Source organism: Dromiciops gliroides, chromosome 1 (assembly GCF_019393635.1).
Source record: "Dromiciops gliroides isolate mDroGli1 chromosome 1, mDroGli1.pri, whole genome shotgun sequence".
NCBI classification, from domain to species: Eukaryota; Metazoa; Chordata; class Mammalia; order Microbiotheria; family Microbiotheriidae; genus Dromiciops; species Dromiciops gliroides.
In genome coordinates this window covers 544144784-544158815 of record NC_057861.1, presented here as the reverse complement: position 1 = coordinate 544158815, position 14032 = coordinate 544144784, and the positions used below count along the sequence as shown (strand labels likewise).

Here is a 14032-nt window from a genome sequence, read left to right as displayed (position 1 = left end):
GGAAACAAGAAAAAGCTTATGGAGGAGAGGGGAGGGGGAAGGAGTGGGGGAGTGAGTGAAACTTACTATCATCAGAACTGGCTCAAAGAGGGAATAACATACATACTCAAGTGGGTATATTAATATATTTTTCCCTGAGGGAAAGTGGGAGGGAAATGACATGGGGGGAAGGGGAGAAGAGGGGAAGGAAGGAAGGGCAGACTGGGGGAGGGAGCAGTAAAAAGCAAAACACTTTCAAGGAAGGTGAAGATGTTCTGTATAACTGCACATGTATGACTTATATTGAATTGCTTGATTTCATAGGGAAGATTGAGGAGGGAGGGAGGAAGAAAATTTAGAACACAGAATTAGCTCAAAGACCTTAATCTCATCAGAGTGGGCTCAAGGAGGGAATAGCATACATACCCAATTGGGAGGAGTAATCTATCTAACCCTACAGGAAAATGGGGCGGGGGGGGGGGAGAGGATAAGGAGAGAAGGGTGAAAGTAGGGAGGGCAGAGCGGGGGAGGAGATACTCAGAAGCAAAAAACCTTTGGGGAGGAATAGGGTATAAGAAGATAGAAAATAGAGTAAATATCATGGGAAGGGAATAGGATGGAGGGAAATAGTTATGATTAATTATAATGTCAAAATGTATGGTACCTACTTTGCTGGGCTATTGTGAAGAAAATTCTTTGTCAAGTTTAAGATACTATATAAAAGTTGTGATGAACAGGATGCTATCAGAAAAACCTAGAAAGACCTACATGAATTGAAGCAGAGTGAAATGTACTGTATATAAAAGAACAGCAATAGTGTAAGATGATCTTCTGTGAAGCACGTGGTTATTTTCAGCAATGCAGTGATCCAATATAACTCTGAAGGATTTATGAAAATTGCAATCCATCTACAGAGAAAGAACTGATGGTATTTGAAAACAGATTGAAGCATAATTTTTTGACAGTTCCTTAATCTGAAGTTTTGTTTTTATCTGTTTTCTCTCACAACCTAATGTGGAGATGTTTTCCATGACTACTCATGTATAACTTACATTGAACTGCTTAAGTTCTTGGGGGTGGGGGGTGGGAAGGGAGGGAGGAAGAGAAGTTGTGACACAAAGTTTTTTAAAAATTGATGTCAAAATTTGTTTTTACATGTAATTTGGAAAATAAAATTCTAAACAGAGAAAAAAAATATTGGGGATGGCTCCAGCAGACAAAAGTGTTTGTTAGGCCATAAACCACCATATTAATTTGGGAAAGGAAGTCTCAGAGATAAGGGTTATCTGCTAGCTATCCATAAAACTCCCAAACATTGGAGAGGCAAATGGGCCACATCCCAAATAAACTCTGGGGTCAGCTTGACACCCACTTGTAGATCATCAGGCTTCAGTTAGAGGGCTTTTGATTTTGTTAGTCCAAGTTTTCATATGGTTCTTCTGGACAACAAGGAAGCTCTAACAAGTCCAGATGATTTGTATATTCATTAACCATCTCATTGATATCTAGATTATTAAACTTTGCACAATAGTGACAGAAGATGGAGAAATCAAGAAGGATGAGGATTGAGAAATGGTTTGTTGGTAGGAGATCACTGGTAACTTTGAAAGTAGTAGTTTCAAGTGAATGAAGTTGGAAACTGGAATTTATAGGGTTTAGAAGAGAGTGAGAGGAGAGGCAGTTCCAGCAGCATCTGGTAAGCTCTCGCTGGCCCCAGAAAACCAGGGGTGAATATAAATCTCTCATGGGCAGTACCCACCTCTGCAGCAGGTGAACAGCTTCTGGCATGTTATAACAATGTAGGTAATTGGCTCTAAGGGCTGGAACAGCCAGGCTGAGGCCAGAAGATGGGCTGGGCCCAAGCAGCATCTGGGTTGACCGGGCCGCTCCACTGGCCTCTCTGTGATATCACGTGCTGGCCAAACCCAGGTGTGCTGCAACAAGGAGGGGGGTCTCTTGGGGGGCACCATACCTCCTCTCACTCCCCCTCCTTCCCACCCACACCCACCGCAGTGGGGAGCCAGGAAGGAATTGGCACCAGGGGTTCCAAGTTGCTGGGTTGCCCTTGCCAGGGGTTGGTAGGTACAGTCAGGATCTGTGGATCCTGGTGAGCAGGGCCCTTCCAGTGGATAGCCCTGGCTGTGGCGGGCTTTTTGGGCTGACTAGATCACTGACCCAGGCAAGGTGTCTGCCCCAAAGTGCACATGCATCCTCCCTCTCTCCTTCCCACCGACCCTACCTTCTACCCTGGTGCAGCAACCACTCTCTGAACCCCTACAGCAAAAGTCAGGCTGATCAGATTTGGGGACAGCCTTGGACAGCTAGGTGATGCAGTAAATAGAGAGCTGGGCCTGGAGTCAGGGAAACCTGAGTTCAGATCCTACCTCAGACATGTAATAGCTATGTGACTCTGGGCAAGTCATTTAACCCTGTTTACCTCAGTTTCCTCATCCATGAAATAAACTAGAGAAGGGAAAAAACCACTCTAGTATCTCTGCCAAGAAAATTCCAAATGGGGTCAAGGAAGAGTTGGATGAGACCAAACAAGAGAGGAAGGGAATTTGAGGCTGTGATTTGGATGAATTTCTCAAGGATTTTAGCCAAGAAGTAGAAGAGATATATGATGATAGCTATCAAGAATGTTTCAATAAGATGAGGGTTTTTAAGGATGGGAGAGATATGGGCATATTTATAGATAGTGTGAGATTTAAAATTGGATACTAGAGCATTAACCTCCCCTTTTTAACCTTTCCCTTAATTTATCTCCCAGACTAGTAAATGGAAGAAGCCTCTGGTCTCGTTAGAACTTTTATTGTTTGGAAATTACAAGGTGATGTTGATTAGAGAGATAGTAAAGTATAAATACAAACAAATAGTCTTAAATCTAAGCTTAGTCTATATTCCGTATAAAACTCACCAAAACCCATATAGGGCTCACCAATTTTAAATCTCACAATAGCAAAGAAACACTCAGTAGATATAGAGAGACTGAAAATTAATAAGTGGAGTAGGAGATATTGGAGAAGGCAATCTGCTGAGGGAAGACAAGATGGACTGATGTCCAGGATGTATATAGAAGGGTTTGTCTTAGGGAAGGAGGGCCATCTCTTCCTGTGAGACAGTGATGTAGGAGAAAATAGTAGTGGAAGACAGCTAAGCACAAAGGGAGAAGAGAGAGCTCTCAGCAAAGGCCTCAATTTTTTTCAGTGAAGTATGAGGCAAGGTCCTCTGACAAGGGATGTACCATAGAAGACTTAATGAAGTATAAAAATATTTAAAATAGTCTTCTTGGTGATAGGATTGTGAGTTGATTAGGAAAAAATAAAAGGGTTGTATTGCTATAGGAGGGCCCAGTTGAGATTTATATTTGTATGTTTCCAGTGAGAGTGGTTTTGTGATTTTCTCCTGGCTTCTATTTACTTGATAGTAGCAAAGAGAGTGAATAGTAAGAATTATCAGTGATAGAACGAAAAGGGCAGGGTAGTGGAATGTAAAAGATAATTAATAATTGAACTGCATCACTAAGGAGTCAGGGTGGTCAATGGAGGGAAGTATAGCAGCTCGGCAAAAGTGCTGGCCTGAGAAAGAACTTAAAGGATGGAAGGATTAGAGATCATTACGAGAATAAACTGGGAAACATAGAATGATAAAAGATTATAATCAGATAAAGAAATTTTAGAGTTCATGAACATGGAAGTAGTATATTTATGGGTGATAGTATGGTTAAGGCTATGATATCTCTATATGTAGCTAAGGTGGTTGGAAGAATAAGTAATGAGAAAACTATGAAGTTTAGCAAGTTCAAGGGGAGTATCAATAAGTTTCTAGGCACTGAACTCATTGAGGAAAGGAGGAGAGTGTCCTGGAGGTCAGTGTTGGAGAAAAATAGGTCATGGGGAATGAGTAGATTGAAGAACTGTGAAATTAGGGTGTTTGAAGGATTATCAGTATGTAAGTTGATATGTCTATGTTAGCATCTTTATGTAAGTCTCCCTTCTAGGCCCTTTCCCACAACTGTCCCCACAGCTAACTTTGACTAAGATGTCCACATCTTAATCCTTGTCTTTGGAATGTAGAAAAGTGGATGGGTTTAGCAGCACTGCCACCAGAAGATGTTGATGTGGTCAATGAGAAGAAGAAAATTCGAGACTATCCTATAGAAGCAATTTCAGTCATGGAGTGTCCACTGATTCTTAGAGACCTCATGAAGGTAAAACTAGCCAGTGGTCAAAGGTGTCCTGAGCTCTATTAACCAGGGGCATCAAAGATGCATGTCAATGTATTTGATCTTTAAGATCTGTTCTCCTTTTATGATAGAGAAGTAACCTATGCAAAAAAAAGGAAAACTCTTTTGTATCTACTTTTGAAAGTGGGAATGTTTGTTACACACTGGTCTATAGTTACTGTTCTTAATTTATTGGCATTATTTCTCTAGTATTATGTTCTCTGGGTTTTCTCAGGTATATTATCGATGGGTACCCATCCTGGCTGTGGACAGGATTTCCTTTGCAGTCATGAAAGGAGAATGCTTCGGGCTACTTGGTTTCAATGGTGCTGGGAAAACCAGCACTTTCAAAATGTTGACTGGAGATGAAACCATAACCAGTGGGGATGCATATTTCGATGGCCTCAGCATCAGCAAGAATATCAAAACGGTAAGATAGCACTACTAGGGTCCAAAGTGAAATGATCTCCTGACATATATGGGGCTGGAGACCACAGTGGTTGATCTAGGTTCATAGGAAGAAGGTACTGAGGGAACTTATAGAAGCAGTTGGGCAAAGATATGTTGGTAACATAAAAGTAACCTCTGAGTAGAGTGTATTTTGTTGGGTCTCCTAGAGTAGAAAAAAAACAGGTATAACCACTGAATTGTATTCCTTATAGAGAAACATCTGCAGCATAGGTAACAGAGCTCATAGTGTAGTGTCTGAAACTTAGAGAGATGTGGCTGCTAAATTACTAATGTTGGTTATTGGAAAAAGTGATAAAGGATTGTATAACAATAACTGTCAATATGCAACTTGAGCTTAAGGATCTTCTACAAGTCAAAATGTTGTGTTTTAGACTGCCTGGAGGCATAATTATCACCTCATATGTAAAAATATTCTGTTATGTAACCCCTCTGTGCTATCCAGGCTGGGGATCTCCCTACATCTCTAAATTCTTTCTTGGAATAACCACTTCCCTCCTCTCTAGCTAATCAGTCTACTGTGTAATTTAAGATTCTAAATGTGGATTCTAATCTGTTCCCCCAGTTTTGGGGGAAAACTGACTAAAATCACTGATAAAACGAGTTTAGGTTTTTAAGGGTTTATTGAAAAATAGAAAGAGAAAGATTGAGAACAGAATTCCAACAGCCTGGCATTCCTATCTTTCCTCAAATTTCCTGTGAAATCCTCTGCCGCCACCACCACCATCAAGTCAGGAACCCAAAAGAGACCGAGCTCTCTGCGCAGGCCCTCTTTCCTCCTTCCTGTCCCCTCCCAGAAAATAGGAGGCTCCTCAAGTTGATTGGCTGGTAGCCTTGATAGACAGCACCCATAAGCAAACGTCACTTCCTGAGGCCAAGGAAAAGCCACATGGCCTTGCCCTCTGAGGCATTTTCCTCATGGTGGAGCTTTCCTATAGTAAGTCTCCAGTAGGTGGCATCATTCCAATCATTACACTACCTATACTTGAAAATCTGTTACAATGCATCTCATAGGTCATATTGTTTCCCACTGATGTCCCATTAGCTAATGAGACAAATGCTTCCATTTTCTAATAGCTCAACTTATTAGAAATTTCTTCCTTATGTAGAAAAATTGGGCAGGACTATCTTTTCCCCACTAATAGTCTCCCATTGATTCTATATGGCTTCATATCATGAGACAATTTAGTCTTCAAAGATAAAAATGGCAGGTGACCGATGAAAGGACACATTGTAGTTGAAAGTAGCCTATAGTATATTAACAAAGATGACTTTTACACATGAAGTGGTGTAAAAGATAAGTCTGAATGGGAAAGTAAGTGGGTTTGTCACATACAAGAGAAAGATATAACAGCAAGATAGTATGGGTTACATTGCTCTGTATAAAATATTAAAATAACCACAGAAAGCAATATCCAGTGTTTTTGATAGGTTCAATTAGAGAATTTATGAAAGGACATGGGCAAGAATCAAACAGGATCTCAAGGTATACATAAGTCTCATTCTGCATGGAAAAATAATACTTATATCAATGAGACCACAAATCATGAGAGGATGAAGTATTATAAACAGATAAGTGTACTCAGGTCAGGTCAGCTCCAATAGAACCAACAGAGAGTATTTCAAAAGCAAAACCACAGCACTTTTATTACCTTAATGTGCCCCACGTGTACCAACAAGGACACATTCTCTAAGCTGATCAAAAATGGAGACCCGTGTCCATGAATTCCACTTATATAATTCAAGACTCACTCCTAATTTACTTACTCCACAACCTTTAATTACCCATAATGAATTTTATGGCAACATAGCTCCAGATATCTTATGTTCAAACAATTCAATTCAGTGAGCATTTGTTAAGTACTTTTGTCCAAGCCACTATGCCAGATATTGGGGATACAAAACAAAAAACAGTCCCTTTCTCCCCATCCCCCTCACAATGAATTTATATCCTCCAGGAATGGGATGTGATGTTTAAAATCTAATGTGTGGTCACCTTAAATTAGAAGCTCATAACACTAGTCTTTGGGGCATTAAGCATTTATTAAAGTATTTAGAAGTTAGCAAAAGAGAGAAGAACACATGTAGAGTGGAAGCCCTCTGCGGGCCCACCCAGGCATGATCACCACACACAGCTCCAAGCTAATTGGCTGGTAGCATTGATTGACATGACTTACAGGCGGTTCTATGAATAGATGTAACTTCTGGATGCTAGTCACATGCTTTCTCCTCAGGGCAGCACTGCCCTGGTTCTCACGATGTCTTTCTCAGCAGAGGGGTGGCACTCTAATTCTCACCAGGGAGTGGGAAATACAACATGTACTTAACTCATCCAATCACAGGGATTCCATCAGTATGAGTCCTGCCTTCCAGTGGTGCCAATTTTAATCCATCCTTGTCTGGTTTTCCTTTGTGACTATTGCTTATATCCTTCCATAAGTCTGCCACAGGGGATCTATCTAAACAATATGAATACAGATAAACAAATTAAAATGATTTACAGAGAGAAAGGGAGCTAATTGTTAATTCTCCATGTCAAACCAGTTTGTGCTATAATAAGCTACTCCTGACCTCAGCCCCACAGAAGGATCATGTTGTTGGGGTAATCTGTCTAGACTTAGTCAAGCAGAGCAAGAGATAGCCTTTTCTATAGCCAAAATACTTTTCCCTATAATTTTAATATATTAGTAGTTGTTCTGCTTTTTGGAGCCACAAAAAAATAAGTTTAAAATACCCCATCCCTCTTCCACATAATATGTTTACATGCCTAAAGCTAGCTATTCTGTTCCCCTTAACTCTACTCTAGGCCAAGGATTTCCAATTCATAAAAACTTCAAGTTGGAAAGGATGTTGAAAGTTATCTAATCTGCCAAATGCATGAATCTCCTCCACCATTTCCCAGCAGATGGTCATACTCTCTTCTTGAACACCTCTAAGGACAAGTAGCTTACTATGTCTCAGTGGAGTCCATTCAATTTTTAGACAATTCCTTATTCAGAAAGTTCTTCTTTATATTGAATTGAAACTTGCTTCTCTGTAACTTCTGCCTGTTGTTCCTATTTCTGCCTTCCAAGAAAGAATATCTAATTCATCTTCCATATAACAGTCCTTCAACCATTTGAAAATGGTTGTCATACACTGCCTTTCCCCGTCACTATCACCATCCCCACCAAAGTTTTCTTTTCCCATATTAACATCGCTGGTTCATAGAATCTTAGAAAGTACCACAGAAAGCTAAACCTTCCACATAATATATGAATCTCCTTTTAGAGCATCCCTGACAGATTTTTCAGACTGTGTTTGAATACCTCTGATAATGAGCACTTATTACCTTGTAAATGGTCAGTTCCCTTTTAGATGGAAGACTTGATATTGAGTCCTGAAATAATAGGCAGCCCCTGGAGTTTGTTGAGTAGGGAGGGGACATCGTCAGACCTATGCTTTAGGAAAATCATCTTGGCAGGTGAGTATAGGATGGACTAGAGTGAGGAAAAACTTGAGATCTCTTGTGATTGTCCTGATAAAAGGTGATAAAGGCCTGAATTAGATAGTAACTATGTGAATGGAAAGAAATAAAGACAGCAATAACAAGGTTTGTTAATGGATTGCATATGTGGGGTGAATCCAAGTGTGGAGCACCAAAATTGCAAGCCTAAATGACTAGGAGTATAGTTATGCCCTTGACAGTAATAGAAAAATTTGAAAGAATGGGTGGTGAGGGAGTAATGAATATCTCCTGTTGAATTTGAGATAATTACAGGATATCCAGTTTGATATATCCTAAAGGCAGTTGGTGATGCAGAACTGTAGTTCAAGAGAGATTTGGGATGGGTTTGTAGATTTAGGTCTCATTTGCATAGATATAATCATTGAACCTATGAGAGTTAATGAGATTACCAAGTGAGAGAGTGTAGAAAGACAAGAGAAGATGGTCCTGGACAAAGCCTTTGAGGAAAATCCAAAGAGTAAAGTCCATCTTTTGCAAGGACTTTAAAAAGTTTAAAACACAAGGTTTTTTTAAAATAATAATTGCTATAGCTATATCATTTTGGGGTAAGCATATTTTAGCTTATTAATATTATATATTAATAAAGAATTGATCACGAGTCTCCCTAACTTCTCATGGTCTCAGGCCACATGGTAGAGAAAGCAGGGAGAGAGCTTCAGCATGGCAGTTAACATGAGCAGAAGAAAAGCCTCAGAAGACCCATGCTGTCTCCCAGAGAAACAGCATATGGTCTCAAGGAGACACAAGAGAACTCACAAGACTTATAAAACCTATGCTGTCTTAAAAGAGAGAGTCAAGAGACTTCCTGGCCTCTTCCCAGGGTTTTTATCCTCTTTGGATAGAGGCAGGTCTACACATTGATCAAAGCTAATTGGTTAGCATTATTCAATTCCATTATTTGACACGGTTTGAAGGTGGTCCACATTAAAATGAACTCTATAGATGACGTCAGGGAAAAGATCCTCACTCAAGAGATCTGAAGTTTCTTAAGAAGTGGACTTTCTGGGGTGGGAGAGGAACACTGAGAAACTGATCCCTGGGTCCCCCAAGAAATCCATTATTAATAATTATTTTCTCACAGAATGAAGATCCAAAAAGAGAGTTGGACTGATCAGACATGTAGGAATAAAATCAGGATAGAGCAGGATCACAAAAATTCAGAAAAAGTACCCAAGAGGGGAGGATGATTAACAATGCCAGAGAATATAGGGCAGCTAGGTGGCACAGTGGATAGAGTGCTAGCCCTGGAGTCAGGAAGACCTGAGTTCAAATCCAGCCTCAGACACTTGACACTAGCTGTGTGACCCTGGGCAAGTCACTTAACCTCAACTGTCTCACACCCCCCCCAAAAAAAAAACAATGCCAGAGAATAAAGAAAGGTCAAAAAGGTTGAGGCCATTAGGGTTCTCAATTTTGGAAAGGACAGCTTCAGTTAAATGAAGTTGGAGGCCTGAGTCTGTACATTACCAATATAGACATGAAAAATGGATGGAAAAATATTGAAATTCAATTATGTATTATGTTGTAGTTTATAAATAGTGACTTTAAAAATTTTTGTATATATCTAGGAACATGATGTCTTCTCTGAAGAAAAAATTGCCTAAATAGTTAAATGTATATACTGTGGTATGCTAAGAGTTATCTTTTTTTTAATAAACAGCACAAGAAAATTTAAGGAAGTAAAAAAGATCTTAGTAGCCTCTCACTGTGAAAAGTAGTTTCTGTGCAAACAGAAAATGTTTTATGTTTTACATGCTGAAAATAGTTGGCAGAAATATATGTATATTTTAATGTACATTTGATAGTCCTACAAATAGGATGATAAAGAAAAATGGCTAAAGTTTCAGATTAATTGTGTCTAAAAGGCTACAAGGATTTTATTAATTGATACATTTGGGTATTGGGACAATTTCCTGCCTATACAGAAAAGCTAAATATCTGCATCCTTTCCTTCTCCACCACAATGACAGGTTGATAATTCAATAGCAGTTTATCATAGCTTGAAAACAGTAGGGTGTAGCCAAAAAAAAAGGTGTACAATTTTATTGGCAAGAACATTTCTACCTTTCCCCCCTTTGTCAGTATTATTCTATCCATCCCGTCCCAAGACAACATGGGAGGTACACCCCAGGAAAGATTAAAATCATAGATTTGGTACAATGTGTAATGATTTTATATCATTGTTGGGTTTATTGTTACTTTGTTTGAAATATTTCCCTTTCTGGAGGGGAAATTGTTGCAAATGTACAATAGGAACCTAGAAAGCCTGGGCACTTATCTCTCAAAGTCCTGTGCCTACAAATAAGATATGATTCCTGCCCAAATAGTATTTGTAAATTGTGATAAACTGTATTATTTAGCCACAATGCCATTTTTATTTTTGTGTCTGCTCATTTGCGTCATAAATATTTGATTTGTTATAATGAAAAGATTTTATATATCCATATGAACTAAAGTAAACTAGAAATTTTTTTAATTGACTTGGAATCTTTTAGAAAAACTTTGTTTTTCTACTGTATACAAAATACAGATTTTTAAATTTTTTGAACAGTTGTATTGATAACTGGTTTTTATATCACTTACATCTCCCAGCATATTTCCCTCCTCCTCCCCCTCCTTGAGAGCAATTCCTTGTAACAAAGAATTTAAAAGGGAGGGAAACAGTTCATTAAGACTAACCCTGATACCCAGAAAGTTAGACAATGTATTCAGTATTCCATATTAATAGTTTCCCCAACTCCTACAAAAGAAATGGGAGAAGTGTGCCTTTTCATATCTCTTGATTATTTTAACTGTGTAGCATTCAGTTTTGATTGATTTGTTCTTGTCATTTACAATGTAGTAGACACCGAGTATATTTTTTATTCTTTGTTTATATTAGTTTTATGTCTTCCCAGTTTTATGTATTCATCATATTTATTGTTTCTTACAACACAATATTATTCCATTATACTCATGTACCATAACTTATTTAGCCATTGATTAGCCAATTAATAGTCATCTATTTTGTTTCTACTTCTTTGCAATTACAAAAGTGCTGCTGTGAATACTTTATTATCTGTGGGGTCTTTCTTGTTGTCATTAACCTTCTTGAGGTATATTACTTAACATTGTAATCTCTGGGTCAAATAGAAAGACGGCTATTTAATGATTATAATATATTACCCTACTAATTAAGAGCAAGCCTAATACCTATTAGAATTCATTTTGACTTAAAGGATAATCTCACCCTGATTTAATCACAAGCATTGGAAATTGCTGTATGAGGTGAAATCTTTTGGAACTACAAATCTATTACATTGCCTATGACCTCACTTTGATCCTGGAAAGAAAAAAAGTGGTTATTAACTCATCAGAGTCCAAATATGACATTGGGCCTGGAGTCACTAAGATTTGGGTTCAAATCCTACCTCAGACACTTAGATCCTAGGCAAATCATTTCACCTCTCAATGTCTCTTCCTTAGTCATCTCCTCTTCTCCCATGGGTTCAAATAACATCTCTGTACACACCACTCCAGGACCTAGATAGCCATCCCTCATCTTTCTCCTTAACTCCAGCCTTACATCACAAAGTGCCTACTAGATATCATCTGGTAACATCCCAAACTTAACATATCCAATTCAAAGCCTATTATCTCATTTAAGGAACTAAACATACCATTCCACTAAACTTTCTGCAGGGGATATTCACCCTACCAGTTACCCAGATTTACCATCTTAGAACCATCTTTGACTTGTCCCTTTCCCACACTCCCACAGCCAATCATTTAACATTTTTTTTTAATTTTACCTCTATCATCTCTGACATCCCCTCTCTCAACCATCACATAACCACTATACTCATCACTTTCAGTGATCGCCCATCACTTTCGGCAATTTTCCTTGAGAGTAATAGGCAAACCTCTTCGCCTGGTATTTGAGGCTCTCAACCATTTGGGAGTAACTTACTCTGTCCATAGCTGCTGCCTTATGTCACCCTCATGGCTCAGCTGTCCTGTCATCCTTATTGTGTCACATCTTTTATTTCTTATGTATTCCCCCACAGCACTGAACATAGCAAGTGTTCAGGACCTAGTTGAATTTAATCCAGGTAAAACGGTCCACAGAACCAGTTTATCCTAGTGGGCTACAGCTACAAAGAACCTTTAGCCCTGATATTGGCAGGGATATTATAGGGAAATCAATCTCATTACTTAGAGATACTAACCAGCAGAAGGAACTCTGTGCCCTGTATGTAGAGAGTGAGCACCCAGGGAAAAGAGCATTTTCTTTTCAGTCTCACCCTTTAACTGGGACACTGAACCCTTATTTCAGGTACAGCGACGAATCAGTTACTGTCCTCAATTTGATGCTCTGCTAGACTACATGACAGGAAGGGAGATAATGTATATGTATGCTCGATTGTGGGGGATTCCTGAAAATCACATCGAACATTATGTGAAAAATATGCTGAAGTCATTGCTCCTTGAATCCAATGCAGACAAGCTCATAAGGAACCTAAGGTAAGATGCTGTCCTTCCCTAGTCCTTCTTCGCTATATCTAATAACTCTTAGAAGCAGAAACAGAAAGGAGCATAGGGTTCCTGATCAATAGACTTAGGATATTATCACATAAACTTTGTCAACATTCACAAAGTCAATCTTCCACCAGTGATTCAATGACATCAGAGGAGCAATAGAAATCTGCCCCCAGGGAGTTGATCAGCTACCCCCATTCCACACAGAACAAACTGTATTTTAAGTTTGCTCTCCACTGATTGGCCCCTGCTAGAGACAATAGATCTATCTTAAATCCTAGCTGCTATTGATCATTCTGATACTATGATCAGGGTTCCTTCCTTGGACCTACATCCTTATTGACTTGAAGTATAGAATAAAAGGACATTAGCATCATGGCTTGAGTGTCTCAGACCCTATCTTAATGCCCTTTCTGATACACAGAGACAATGACTATGCTAAAGGAGCAATCAATCAAAAAGACTGTTGTGACCCAAGTGCCAGTAATAGGGATGATGCCTACATACCTAAAACATATAAATTTAGTGCCATAGATCCTACTGCTCAGGGTCAGGTACAAGGATGTGACTCCCCTCTTGGGTATGAATTTAAAATATATTTACATTAAAAGTCTGCATTGGAGTTTGTTACCAGCCAGACATATTTGTCAGTGTGCTACTTAGGACTTTGGTTATCTCTGAATTATTTTCTGTAAATTACTGCTGTTTACAGACTCTTTTTCTTTCCTTATTTGCTTCCTTCTTCATGGAGTGGTGGCAACAAGCGTAAGCTGAGCACTGGTATTTCCCTAATTGGAAGGCCTTCAGTTATCTTCTTGGATGAGCCTTCCACTGGCATGGACCCGGTGGCTCGGCGCCTACTCTGGGACACAGTGATGCGGACCCGTGAGTCCGGCAAGGCCATTGTCATAACCTCCCATAGGTGTGGCCCGCACCTTGGTCAGGGATGTGGGGGGAACTGTAGTGGGGACAGCAGGACTTTGCTGGGGCTGGGAACTTAAATCAGGAGCTCTGAGTCTTTGAGCTTCCTGGGAAGGAGGCCTCCCAGTGGAGGATCCTTAGATGGTGGCCACTTGGGTGAGTCTTTGGAACCCTTAGAATTTAGAGTGGAAAGATAGAGGGAGGCTGATAGATGAAAGCTCCCACCATGAATTTGGGCACCTATATCTTTTATATATGAGAGGACTGGACTAGATGATCTCTAAAATGCTTCCACCTATAAATCCTGTAATCCTATGACCCTTAGAGTTTCTCTATTTCCCAGACACACCCTGGGCGCTGGGCACTTGCAATACAAGAGCCTCTCCAGAGGCCTCTGGCCTTTCAAGAGATGA

The 14032-nt window shown here is 39.5% G+C and overlaps 1 protein-coding gene across 1 annotated transcript in view; it reads left to right on the top strand.

Annotated features, from left to right (window-relative positions):
• Positions 1–14032, top strand: part of LOC122751450 (phospholipid-transporting ATPase ABCA3-like) — a 161907-nt gene that overhangs the window by 136154 nt on the left and 11721 nt on the right. Inside the window, 4 exon segments of the mRNA XM_043998512.1 lie at positions 4056–4189; positions 4440–4634; positions 12496–12683; positions 13450–13620. Of these exon segments, the coding sequence (XP_043854447.1) occupies positions 4056–4189; positions 4440–4634; positions 12496–12683; positions 13450–13620 (688 nt within the window).